General features: G+C 43.4%; 1 protein-coding gene across 3 annotated transcripts in view; it reads right to left on the reverse strand.

Annotated features, from left to right (window-relative positions):
- The window catches only part of LOC306931606 (CSC1-like protein 2), a 40,409-nt gene extending 27,671 nt beyond the window's left edge, over nt 1–12,738 (reverse strand). Inside the window, exons 1-9 of one of the 3 annotated variants that reach the window (XM_079513049.1) lie at nt 12,415–12,738; nt 10,847–10,931; nt 9,908–9,959; nt 9,699–9,807; nt 8,789–8,859; nt 6,983–7,063; nt 5,958–6,084; nt 3,404–3,537; nt 403–540 (exon numbers count right to left, since the gene is read on the reverse strand). In XM_079513049.1, coding sequence (XP_079369175.1) covers nt 403–540; nt 3,404–3,537; nt 5,958–6,084; nt 6,983–7,063; nt 8,789–8,859; nt 9,699–9,807; nt 9,908–9,959; nt 10,847–10,931; nt 12,415–12,690 — 1,073 coding nt within the window. In that variant the 5' untranslated portion in view covers nt 12,691–12,738. Of the gene's footprint in view, nt 1–402; nt 541–3,403; nt 3,538–5,957; nt 6,085–6,982; nt 7,064–8,788; nt 8,860–9,698; nt 9,808–9,907; nt 9,960–10,846; nt 10,932–10,998; nt 11,140–12,414 lie in introns of all 3 variants that reach the window. The other 2 variants (XM_079513050.1, XM_079513051.1) reach the window with 2 other exon arrangements.
- Between the last annotated feature and the right edge of the window lie 1,081 nt (nt 12,739–13,819).

The following is a 13,819-nucleotide window of genomic DNA, read 5'->3' on the forward strand; positions in this document are numbered from 1 at the left end:
CCTTTTAGTGTTTTACCCCCTCAGGCCGGGAACCCATTTTGGGGTTCTGTACAGTATGTACAGTATTCATCAAAAAATATAAATATTTGAATTTTTTCCGAAAACGTAGGTTAGGATTTAGAGGCGTTTTTAGAATCGGCCTGAGGCCTAAAATGGGTTAAACATTATGTTATAATTTAGCAATTTTTGAAAAATCGTAAAAATGTGGCGCAAATCTTTGAATATAAATTCTTTCAAAGTGAATGTTTTTAACTCAGGTCTAAATGGGTTAACCTGCCATCGCTCTCTCATTGCGTTGATAAGACAAAGTACATGTATTTTTGCTGGATTGTAAAGTTTAGCAGTTTGACACACATGTGTGAACATGTGATGAACACTGTATATGTATGAGTGTGTTCTTACCAGTAGACATTCTGTGGATCGGGGGCGTAGCTGACAGTCCAGTTGTGTGCGAAGAGGCTGCCGCTGAACGGAGAGGACTTTGGCTCCCGACGACAATAACAGCCCTGACATTTGCAAGCATTGAAGTCCTTCAGGATACTTGAGAGAGAGAGGGGAAAAATCCGGGCAAAGACACACAAAACAAACAATTACAACAGGTCAAAACAAACAATTACAACAGGTCAAAACAAACAATTACAACAGGTCAAAACAAACAATTACAACAGGTCAAAACAAACAATTACAACAGGTCAAAACAAGCCAAGAAACAATTAGTTTGTCCTCCCGTTTTTTATCCCACGATTTTGTAACCCATTTTTCACCCCTGTGTCAATTATCTAATGTGATCCTGGGCTCTACACACCCTCCGCCAGCCTAGTCTCCATATATGCTGGCCTGCTCGCTTTGCCTAAAAAAATGGCAACTAAAAAATACGGGGAAGCAGCTTTTTGCTTCTACGGGCCGACGGCGTGGAACAAACTCCCACTGTACCTTCGACAGGCAGCCTCTGTAGACATTTTTAAAGCTCAGCTCAAGACCCACTTCTACACCCTTGCTTTTAATTGATTTATTTGTCTTTTTAAAAAAAATGTTATTCATGTCCTCACTGTATTGTTTATGCCCTGCCTTTCTTTTCTTTTTTTGTGTAAAGCACTTTGAGCTGCATTTCATGTCATGAAAGGTGCTATACAAATAAAGTTTTATTATTATTATATGGGGGACATGGGGAGAGCAACGGACTTGAACTCATGCTTCCTTCATGCCTGAGTGTCCAAGTTGCTCCTTTACACCTGACAGGGGGGAGTTTCCCTGGTTGGACTTAGCACGTGGAAGGAACACGTTATTCCAACCAGTTCCTTTCCCCTTCATCAGGCGCCCCGGCTGGAAACAATTAGTTTGAAAAAGAACATTGCTTGATCACACAGAGACACAAACAAATACCCACGACTCCCTCACTAAAACACTCACATGGCAGTCATGGATTCATTTAAATACCCACGACTCCCTCACTAAAACACTCACATGGCAGTCATGGATTCATTTGAATACCCACGACTCCCTCACTAAAACACTCACATGGCAGTCATGGATTCATTTAAATACCCACAACTCCCTCACTAAAACACTCACATGGCAGTCATGGATTCATTTAAATACCCACGACTCCCTCACTAAAACACTCACATGGCAGTCATGGATTCATTTAAATACCCACGACTCCCTCACTAAAACACTCACATGGCAGTCATGGATTCATTTAAATACCCACGACTCCCTCACTAAAACACTCACATGGCAGTCATGGATTCATTCACACTAAAACACTCACATGGCAGTCACTCCCTCACTAAAACACTCACATGGCAGTCACTCCCTCACTAAAACACTCACATGGCAGTCACTCCCTCACTAAAACACTCACATGGCAGTCATGGATTCATTTAAATACCCACGACTCCCTCACTAAAACACTCACATGGCAGTCATGGATTCATTTAAATACCCACGACTCCCTCACTAAAACACTCACATGGCAGTCATGGATTCATTTAAATACCCACGACTCCCTCACTAAAACACTCACATGGCAGTCATGGATTCATTTAAATACCCACGACTCCCTCACTAAAACACTCACATGGCAGTCACTCCCTCACTAAAACACTCACATGGCAGTCACTCCCTCACTAAAACACTCACATGGCAGTCACTCCCTCACTAAAACACTCACATGGCAGTCACTCCCTCACTAAAACACTCACATGGCAGTTACTCCCTCACTAAAACACTCACATGGCAGTCACTCCCTCACTAAAACACTCGAATGGCAGTCACTCCCTCACTAAAACACTCACATGGCAGTCACTCCCTCACTAAAACACTCACATGGCAGTGACTCCCTCACTAAAACACTCACATGGCAGTCACTCCCTCACTAAAACACTCACATGGCAGTGACTCCCTCACTAAAACACTCACATGGCAGTCACTCACTCACTAAAACACTCACATGGCAGTCATGGATTCATTTAAATACCCACGACTCCCTCACTAAAACACTCACATGGCAGTCACTCCCTCACTAAAACACTCACATGGCAGTCATGGATTCATTTAAATACCCACGACTCCCTCACTAAAACACTCACATGGCAGTCATGGATTCATTTAAATACCCACGACTCCCTCACTAAAACACTCACATGGCAGTCATGGATTCATTTAAATACCCACGACTCCCTCACTAAAACACTCACATGGCAGTCATGGATTCATTTAAATACCCACGACTCCCTCACTAAAACACTCACATGGCAGTCACTCCCTCACTAAAACACTCACATGGCAGTCACTCCCTCACTAAAACACTCACATGGCAGTCACTCCCTCACTAAAACACTCACATGGCAGTCACTCCCTCACTAAAACACTCACATGGCAGTCACTCCCTCACTAAAACACTCACATGGCAGTCACTCCCTCACTAAAACACTCGAATGGCAGTCACTCCCTCACTAAAACACTCACATGGCAGTCACTCCCTCACTAAAACACTCACATGGCAGTGACTCCCTCACTAAAACACTCACATGGCAGTCACTCACTCACTAAAACACTCACATGGCAGTCATGGATTCATTTAAATACCCACGACTCCCTCACTAAAACACTCACATGGCAGTCACTCCCTCACTAAAACACTCACATGGCAGTCATGGATTCATTTAAATACCCACGACTCCCTCACTAAAACACTCACATGGCAGTCATGGATTCATTTAAATACCCACGACTCCCTCACTAAAACACTCACATGGCAGTCATGGATTCATTTAAATACCCACGACTCCCTCACTAAAACACTCACATGGCAGTCACTCCCTCACTAAAACACTCACATGGCAGTCACTCCCTCACTAAAACACTCGCATGGCAGTCACTCCCTCACTAAAACACTCACATGGCAGTCATGGATTCATTTTGGAAGGTGACGAAGGCCATCCCCAGGGGTTTACTGTTGACCTTGTCTCGTTCTTTCCTGTACTCGTCCTTCAGCTTCGACTCCAGCTTGGTGTAGTAGCTCACAGCCTCTTCCTGTGGGAACAACAACGATAACGTCAGAGTCAGGCAGCGCTGGGGGGGGAACCACAGCACCCCAAGAACTTTAACGTCAGAGTCAGGCAGCGCTGGGGGGGAACCATAGCACCCCAAGAACTTTAACTTCAGAGTCAGGCAGCGCTGGGGGGGGAACCATAGCACCCCAAGAACTTTAACTTCAGAGTCAGGCAGCGCTGGGGGGGGAACCATAGCACCCCAAGAACTTTAACGTCAGAGTCAGGCAGCGCTGGGGGGGGAACCACAGCACCCCAAGAACTTTAACTTCAGAGTCAGGCAGCGCTGGGGGGGGAACCATAGCACCCCAAGAACTTTAACTTCAGAGTCAGGCAGCGCTGGGGGGGGAACCACAGCACCCCAAGAACTTTAACTTCAGAGTCAGGCAGCGCTGGGGGGGGAACCACAGCACCCCAAGAACTTTAACTTCAGAGTCAGGCAGCGCTGGGGGGGGGAACCACAGCACCCCAAGAACTTTAACTTCAGAGTCAGGCAGCGCTGGGGGGGGAACCACAGCACCCCAAGAACTTTAACTTCAGAGTCAGGCAGCGCTGGGGGGGAACCATAGCACCCCAAGAACTTTAACTTCAGAGTCAGGCAGCGCTGGGGGGGGAACCACAGCACCCCAAGAACTTTAACTTCAGAGTCAGGCAGCGCTGGGGGGGGAACCACAGCACCCCAAGAACTTTAACTTCAGAGTCAGGCAGCGCTGGGGGGGGAACCACAGCACCCCAAGAACTTTAACTTCAGAGTCAGGCAGCGCTGGGGGGGGAACCACAGCACCCCAAGAACTTTAACTTCAGAGTCAGGCAGCGCTGGGGGGGGAACCACAGCACCCCAAGAACTTTAACTTCAGAGTCAGGCAGCGCTGGGGGGGGAACCACAGCACCCCAAGAACTTTAACTTCAGAGTCAGGCAGCGCTGGGGGGGGAACCACAGCACCCCAAGAACTTTAACTTCAGAGTCAGGCAGCGCTGGGGGGGGAACCACAGCACCCCAAGAACTTTAACTTCAGAGTCAGGCAGCGCTGGGGGGGGAACCACAGCACCCCAAGAACTTTAACTTCAGAGTCAGGCAGCGCTGGGGGGGGAACCACAGCACCCCAAGAACTTTAACTTCTTCACACATTTACCACTGAATTCAATTAACCCATTTTGAACGGGAACCCCTTTTGGCGTTTTAAACATAATTTAGCTATTGAAAAATAGCAGATCTACAAGCTCATAGCGCGCCACCGAGTGGCGCGCTATGAGCTTGTAGGTCTGCTATTTTTTGAAAAATCGTGAAAATGTGCCTCAAATTTGGAATATATTTTTTTAGAACAAACGATTTGAACTCAAATCTTTGCTTCTGGGGAGGTCCCTGGAACAACATATTTTCAGATGGGGGTCTCGGAGGCCAATTACAGATCATTTTTTGGGGTCCTTGACATGAAATATTGAGTGATATATAGGCCTAGAAACATAGGCATTTCAGAAAACTGTCAGGATTTAGAAGACATTCTTTTCAGGCCTAAATGGGTGTTTAACTGGAACAGTGCCCGTTGGGGGCGATCAGATGTGTTCAATTGGCTAATGAAGGGGCGAGGTCGCTCATCATTGTGGTGGTGTGGAACGCAAGTGTCAAATGCAGTTATTATGTCTGCGTCCCTTTGATGCCCATATATGGAGTTCTTTCTCAGGCATGGCCAAATATGGAGTCTACGCAGACGTCAGAATGATGTGACTACAAGTCAGCTGGACACACATCCAAACAATTTGGTCATTGAGGGTCTGTAAGAGAGGATAACAGACTGCTATGTAGTATAATTATACAATAAATAGCAACATAACATTTTTGTCATTTTAGTTTTTCAGAAAACTCCAGGATTTAGAATGTTGTTAAAATGTTGATAACAATGCTAGTCTGTTCATCAATCTGACAGTTTTAAGTATAGTAGTCTTTGACTAGTCTGCTTGGTCTGAAGGCACCCCATGCCTCTAGTCGTAGTAGATCATAAAATGTATACAGTGGATTTTTATGAAACAAAACACTTTACAGATTGAAAGAGGATAATTCAAGGTTTCCCTACAGCTGCAATGTTAGTGATTTTGACGTTGTTTAATATAATTAGAGAGGACTTTTCTGTTTGGATGAATGGGCTGCCTATGGGAAGTATCACCTAGGTAGGCTGCGGTCTGAATATGACTAATTGGCTATCCTGGGTGGGTGCATGGATTTCCAACTTGAGTGGCGCGCTACGAGCTTGTAGGTCTGCTATTTTTGAAAAATCATGAAATATTTATTTCGGAAAACTGGAGGATTTAGAAGATTTTTTTTAAATTTCGAGGTCAGGTCAAAATGGGTTAAAAGTGGTACGTAATGGATTCAGTAGTAGAAGAAGGACATCAGGCCTACTGTACCTTCTCGCAGTAGCCTTTGACAACGCAGCAGCAGAGATGGCCACAGGGGTTGGTGTTGACCAGGGTTTCAATATGTTCCTTGGCCTTCAGGTCAGTGTAGAACTTCTTGCTGCGCTCCGATTTCTTCCTGCACGCAGCAGACAGACAGACGTACATACATTACATAACCACCTACATCCAAACCCAACCCGGGACCTGGCTAGTGGGGACAATTGAATAGTTTAGACAGTTTTTGGTTTAGACTAGTCATTGGTTAGACCAGTCATTAGTCCTACAACTACAACCTATCTCAAACCCTGACCTCCAGAAACCTAGCCTGGCTAATAAGCCAGACTAATATCACACAACACTGTCGCGGTATATTAGTCTGGGCTGGCTCCACTTGGATTTCATTTCCCGGGGGGCGGGTTCAAACATTTTCTCTTCGACGCAATTGGTCAGAGCTACTGTCAGTCAAAGGTCTCAAGCATTGAACGTCACTGTACCAAAGCCCGCCCATATTGCATACCGTGTCCCGATTGGCCCGAGCTGTTCTCGGTTGTAGGAAAGAGGCGTGCTACTGAGCCTCGCCAGACCCTAATCCGCTGGCAGGCAATTTTTTTTTTGCCAACGGTTGATTCGGTCTGGTTTATTAACCAGGCTACCAGAAACTTACCTCAGAGGTAACTAGATTAATCCAGACTAAATCTAAATATAAGATTGAGAAACTTTTAGTACTTCTAGTAAGAATACACCTTAATTGCCCAGACTCTTCTTCAACAAAGATGGCGAAAGCAAACATTCTTTCCTTAAAGTCCTTAAACCAGAAACCTAAACCTAACCACGGGGCAGCACACCTAAACCTAACCCATGTCTAATCAATGACTAGTCTAAACTAAGTATGCACCCCCCTAAACCTAACCCATGTCTAACCAATGACTAGTCTAAACTAAGTATGCACCCCTTCAATGACTAGTCTAAACTAAGTATGCACCCCTTCAAGCGATGATCAGAAGACTACAAGGTTATTTGTTATATGTTGTTACCTTTCAGAGTTGAGGTACATCAGCCGCTGCACGTTATAACAGATACGAGCCTCTAGCACGGTGCAGTTTTCATACGCCTGCCTACGAGGGAGAGACGGGGGGAGAAAGAGGGAAAGATTAGATCTCGTCTCCACAATCCTAATAAATGGTAAATGGTGCATTTATATAGCACCTTTATTCAAGGCACTTTGCAGAGATTGTGCATTACATTCACCCATTCACACACACACACATTCATACACCGATGGCAGCGGAAACCATGCAAGGCACCAACTAGCACATCAGGAGCAATTAGGGGTTCAGTGTCTTGCCCAAGGACACTTCGACAGTAACTCTGGGGGGAGCCCACAGGGTTCGAACTGGCAACCTTGCGGTTACCATCCAGGCCACTCTACCGCTGAGCCACCGCCGCTTATGAAGTCAGTTTCTGTGATAAATATCCAATCTTCAATTCTACAATATAGAGTGCAATAAATGCAAGAGTCACACAATCAAGAGTCACACAATCAAGCGTCTATCTTCTATATTTGTCTTTTTTTCTCCTCCATGTTTTTCGTTGTCTGTTTATCGTTTTGTTCTGTTCTGTTTTTTTTGTTCTGTCCTCTTTTTAATGTTTGTTTGTTTTGTTTATATGTTGTTTGTTATGTATATTCACATTAGTATTTTGATATATATTGTGATAAGGATAGGCACCAATAAGCTATAAGCTTCAGCCTATGCCTTTTTGATCACCTTAAAGGAACCGTTTAACCCATGGGTTCATTTGTAATGTCTCTCTGAAAAAGGAAAAGATCGAAATAAGCTATTCATTCATTCATCTTTTCTATTCTTTCAATGGGGCATATTTTGACACAGTAGATATTTTTAGGAGAATCCTGGAGCGGAGATAAGATTTGGCATAATACTATTTGGCTGAGCAGGAAGTGAGCCACGGGCCCCTCCCATCCAAACACATGACTCCCATGATCCTGCTCATCTGGCTTCTATTAGGGACAATTACACCATATAGACGGGCTGTTGTCTTGTCCCGTCCCAGAGGCACACGGCCCAGGTCAGGACAGCAGCCGTGGCTCTCACAGAGCTTAGTACTGATAATCTGCAACTTAATTATGAACTGGAGCACCAGTGCGTTTGACAGTTTAACCCATTTAGGCCTGACGTCGAAATAAAAAAAACATTTGCTCTGAAATAATATATATTCAAAGATTTGTGCCGCATTTTTACGATTTTTCAAAAATAGCAGACATACAAGCTCGTAGCGCGTCACTCGGTGGCGCGCTATGAGCTTGTAGATCTGCTATTTTTCAATAGCTAAAGCATAACATAATGCTAACACCAAAAGGGGTTCCCGACCAAAATGGGTTAACCCATTGAGACCTGGAACGCATCCATGTCACGTTAGCGTTTAACCACATTAACCATTAACCCATTTTGGGGCGGGAACCCCTTTTGGTGTTTTAAACATTGTTATAATTTAGCTATTGAAAAATAGCAGATCTACAAGCTCATAGCGCGCCACCGAGTGGCGCGCTATGAGCTTGTAGGTCTGCTATTTTTGAAAAATCGTTAAAATGTGCCTCAAATCTTTCCGAAAATTGTCATGATTTAGAAAACTTTTTTTTTTTATTTCGACGTCAGGCCTGAATGGGTTAATGCATGTAAAACATAAACCAAGGAAAAGCCTGTGTTACGTGCTAATGTGCAAAACGTTAATTGTGAAGTGAGTGCCAGTACGTTTGACAGTTAATAAAAACGTATGTGAAACAAAAGCCACGGTAAAGCCGAGATGCTGAAACCAGCGCTTACTCAAAGTGTTGCTTTATGTCCTTCTCCTCCGCATATTTGGAGATTCCATTGACGAATAAAGTGCGTTTCACCTGGAGAAGAATGGGAACAGAGTTGTGAACATTCAGGCAGACAAAAGGTGGATTGCACCGCTTTTAATAATAAAATAAGTAAATAAATGTTTACTCTATTTGTATGTTATTGTTCGATCATATCCTTTGCTTCAGTAATATATTATAGTTTGAAATCTTCCTATAATACTGAATAAATCTTCCTATTTTTTTATTTTTTTATTGTAGTGCATTGACAGTTTGACACCGCACCGATTTGAAAAAAGGATATGTTTTTTTAAATGGAATGAGGGGTGCAGTGTGCAAAGCAAGGATATGTGAGCGACGTATGCGCTCGGAATCCCAATCGGTGCCGGAAGTCCTTCAAAATAGGAGCTCTGGGGTGACGGAAAGACATGGCCGCTTTTACTCTGAAACCCACGACCCGGAATCAATCCACTAAAAAAAGTTGACTTTACATAGCTAGCTTAAATTGCGATCGTTTTAATTTATACGATATATGATCCAAAAAGCGTTCATATTTTGCGGGAGAGACGGATGAGGAGCAGAAATGAAGCGCCAGTATATCGATCCGTTCAACACCACAGAGAGCCTGGATTAGGAGAGACGAGTCATTCTTTCCGCCGCGCTAACGGCTAACTCAATGGTAAGCTAACAATTGCCTAGTGTAGCATACGGTAGCCGAAAGGCGAACTGACAAATAAAAAAAGGGAAGAAATTCAGAATATTCTTATCTCGCCCCGTATCATTGAGGATGCGCTAGGACGTGTGAGGACGTCGGATGTACGCGTCGATTGGGACCCCTAGGACGTGTGGCGACCTCCTATATGTACGGAAACGGTTAATATTACACCACTTACCAGATCATCCTCTCTGTAGTGCATTTTGGAAGTGTGTCGTCTCATACTGTACACTGTCAATAGCAGGTAAAGGAATGCAAAGGTCGTGTGCAGCCACAGCAGTGTGTTACTGGGAAAGAAAGACAAAGGGAAATAATTTACTGTCAGACCCATGGATTCAATATCATTTAGGAATGTTGTGAAAGCAAGTAATGGTTGAGTTTACTCACTTGGCATCTAAATTAGCTATAGTTGTTCGCCCAAAACTGTAGGCATTGTTTTCTGTGGAGAAAAAAAACAAAAAAAAAACAAGAAAATTAACTTCGAGGTCGACCTTGTGACATTGCACACTGTATAGCTAGGAACATTCTAACGTAGCAGTTTAGCAGCAGTGCAGGAGGTGGCTGCCCATTAGGTGGAGAAAATGAAATTAATGCCTTTATAAAAAGGGCAGAGTGGATTCATGTGATCCACATAAGAGCAAAATACCGTAAAATGTAGTATTGGGTGTGCACTGGACCAGCATGATACTGATGAGACTATAAATACTAATTAATAGTGGTTTGTTGAAATTTGCAAATCTGATTTAGACTATGAAATCTTTCACTTAAGGGCAAAGTACATCATATGATTCGTCTGAATAATGTAATACAAATGGTACGTTAACACGTCAGTTACATTTTCAAACTTACAAAAAGAAGATTCTTAAGATGTCCCCACTTGGCCGGGACAGAATTGTGTTGGTTTTGTTTTATCAGAGGTGTCTTTAGCGGGTTAAGTGGCTGCCGTAGCCTGCAATTTACCAGCGGCTGACTGGCATGTGGCGTTAAATAGCAGATCTACAAGCTCATAGCGCGGCACCGGGTGCCGCACTACGAGCTTGTAGATCTGCTATTTTTTGGAAAAATCGTGAAAATGTGTCGCAGATCTTTGAATATAATCTTTCAGAGTGAACGTTTTAAACTGAAAATCTTTGCTTCGGGGGGGGGGGTCCCCTGGAACAACGCATTCTGGGGGGGGTCCGCTGCCAAATACAGATGATTCTGGGGCTCCTTGACATGAAATAGTTTGAGAACGACTGATACAGAAACCTGTCAGGATGTAGAAGACATTTTTTGTAGAACCGTCCTCAGGCCTAAATGGGTTAATGTCCCCGTGTGGTCACTCACCAAGTAGGTTCCCAGAGAAGTTGACAGGCAGGACGATACCAACAGACAGCACGCCCACCACCACCAGCAGGCCAATGATGTGGCGCTGAAAGGACAGGTAGTGGACGTAGAAAAATGTTAGGATTTAAGAAGAGATGATTGGTAGAATCTACCTTGTCCTGTGCTGGACCCATCTGGACGAGAGGAGAGCTGCGGAGCATGGCGGAGAAGGAAACAGGTCTGGAGCTGCTTCTACCGGTTCTGCTGCCCGTTCTACCGCTCTGGTTCTGAGGGTCCTGCTGCTGCTGGAGGGCCTGTCACACAATCATTACACACTCACTAGTACCGCCTTGGTTCTGTCACAATCATTACACACTCTCAATCACTATTCACTACACCGCCCTGATTCTGTCACAATCATTACGCCACTTAGCCGCAATTTGCAACTCTAGATTTTTTTATAATGGGATGAATCTAGAGTTGCAATACCCTCCATTGACTCCCCACTCATCATTTTGCGTTTGCGATCTGCTTGTCTTAAACGACGTTAAACTCACCAACATTGCAGCTGTAGTCCAAGCTTGAATTATTCTCTTTCAATCTGCAAAGCTTGTTTTTCATAAAAATCCCCCGTAGACATGTTATGAGCTACTTTCTGTCAAGAAATTATTTTTCTAAGTGCTGGAGTTTGGAAGCGCTCGTCGTAAGTCACTGAACGTCCCTGCATGCATCTGATTCGCATTTGCACATAATGCAGGAGGCAGCAGCGCGACCCCTTAATACAAACGAGCGTTTCCAAACTCCAACATTTCTTCTTCTTGACAGAAAGTAGCTCATAACATGTCTACGGGGGATTTTTATGAAAAACAAGCTTTGCAGATTGAAAGAGAATAATTCAAGCTTGGACTACAGCTGCAATGTTGGTGAGTTTAACGTCGTTTAAGACAAGCAGATCGCCAACGCAAAATGATGAGTGGGGAGTCAATGGAGGGTATTGCAACTCTAGATTCATCCCATTAGAAAAAAAACTAGAGTTGCAAATTGCAGCTATACGCCACTCTGGTTCTGTTCTGAGGGTCATGCTGCTGGAATGCCTGCCACAAGCATTACACCACCGCAATTATTTGAAATAAATCACAATTGAATTATTTTCACATAATCTTCATAATCGTTGCCATGATGAAAAAGAACACAATTTAAAAACATTTACTATCATCCCTGATGATGTCATAGTGAAGTGATGTCACGAGACCTGGGCACAATAAATGGGGTCTTTCCCCATGTATGGGGATTTTGAGTGACAACTTATCTCTGGTCCATAGCTCTAATGCCTTTAATGCAACGGCAGCATTAGGGCTATGGGCCAGAGCTAAGTGACTTTTTGATTGATTGATTTATTAACAGTTTGCAGAATTACAGTACATTTCAAGCACAAACTCAATCAATACAAAGACTGTTAAGTGTTAACTGTGAGTGGACGACCCAATAAAGCATTACACTTGTTTACAATAGGGCCCACATGACAACACTTTATGGGGATTTTGAGTGACAAAAAACGCGAGATTCGACCTTCGGTCGCAACTCTCTACCTGCTGCTCAGTCTTCAGGTCAGTGTGCAGGTCATACGCCTCTGCGAAGCCGCTTCTGAGAGCTGGAGCTGATGGTGTGATGTTTACTCCTCCATCTTCTTCCTCCGTCCCTCCATCCTTAATGGCGTCGCTGCTGCTGAACCACCTCCTGACACTGTTGTTGTTGTTGTTATTGTAATAAAGGCTTCTCTGGTGGAGCAGCAGCCTCTGTAATGTTGTTGTTGTCATCATTCTGTACACAGCAGTGCTCTTCTTCTGGCACAAGGAGGCCGCCATCTTGGATTAGTCCCACAATGCAACGCGCTGGTGTTGTAGTCTGTACTGTAGTGTAGTGTGGTGTGTCTTGTCCGCCCCCTGGTGGCTGTGATTGAAAATGATGAGCTCTGTCTGTATATATTTTGTATATTAAATGTAATGAAATTAAAGTTTTTAATCTAATATGGGCCGTACCCTCTTCTTTTTCTTTTTCTTTTAATTTCTTTGTGTGTTGAAATAGGTGAAGGGATGTAGCTGTCTGTATGAATGCCAAAAAAAAGAAAATGGGTCAAAGTCAGCTAACAAACAGTGACATGAAACATGTGAGAAACAAATATGAAAAGAAAATGTATTTGTTACAAGGAATTGTACATGTGATTGACTCAATAAAGTAAAAAAGTAGTAGAAATATACGTATAGGAGAGATAGATAAACAGCCAGGCTGATCAAAAAATAACAGCTATTCTTCTACATTCTCTAATTCATTGTGAAGAGTAATTTTAAATTAAGTATTAATGAAGATTGTTTAACAATAATTTAACTCCTCGAGAGCATGAAATGAACCCATTTTGTTATGCTCGCAAGAATTACAGATCTAATATTGATTGAAAATTGATTTAATGGGTATACTTTTAAAATGTCAAGGAAGGTACAGCTAGGTCAATACAAAATCTGCTAAGAGGATAAAAAAAGCTCTAAAGACCATGTTTACATCAGGGTCCTCCATTTTCAATTAATCAAAAACATGTAAAATATCCTAATGGTCCGGCCAGGGACCACCATGGTGGTCCTTGAGGGGATTCCAGGTGGTCCCCAGTTAAACTTGAAATGATGCAGAGTTGGTAAACAAATGGTTCCCTTTTAGTCTTTAGATCTTTAACTCGTGAGAGCATAACATGAAACCAAATGGACCCGTACGGGTCCATTTGGTTTCATATTTTACGGTCTCAAAAGTTACATTATTGTTAAACATAGACTGCATTAATACTTAATTTACCAGAAGTCTACACACAATTAGGGAATGTAGAATAATTGTTATTTTGATCATTTTGATGTCCCTGTTCAACAACAACACAATATTCTAAGACTGTCTGAGAGGCTAAACATGGCATCAAATGGTGGTCCGTGGCATAAACCAGTGGTTCCCAAA

This window comes from Electrona antarctica (genome assembly GCF_951216825.1).
Source record: "Electrona antarctica genome assembly, chromosome: 10".
Taxonomy (NCBI): Eukaryota; Metazoa; Chordata; class Actinopteri; order Myctophiformes; family Myctophidae; genus Electrona; species Electrona antarctica.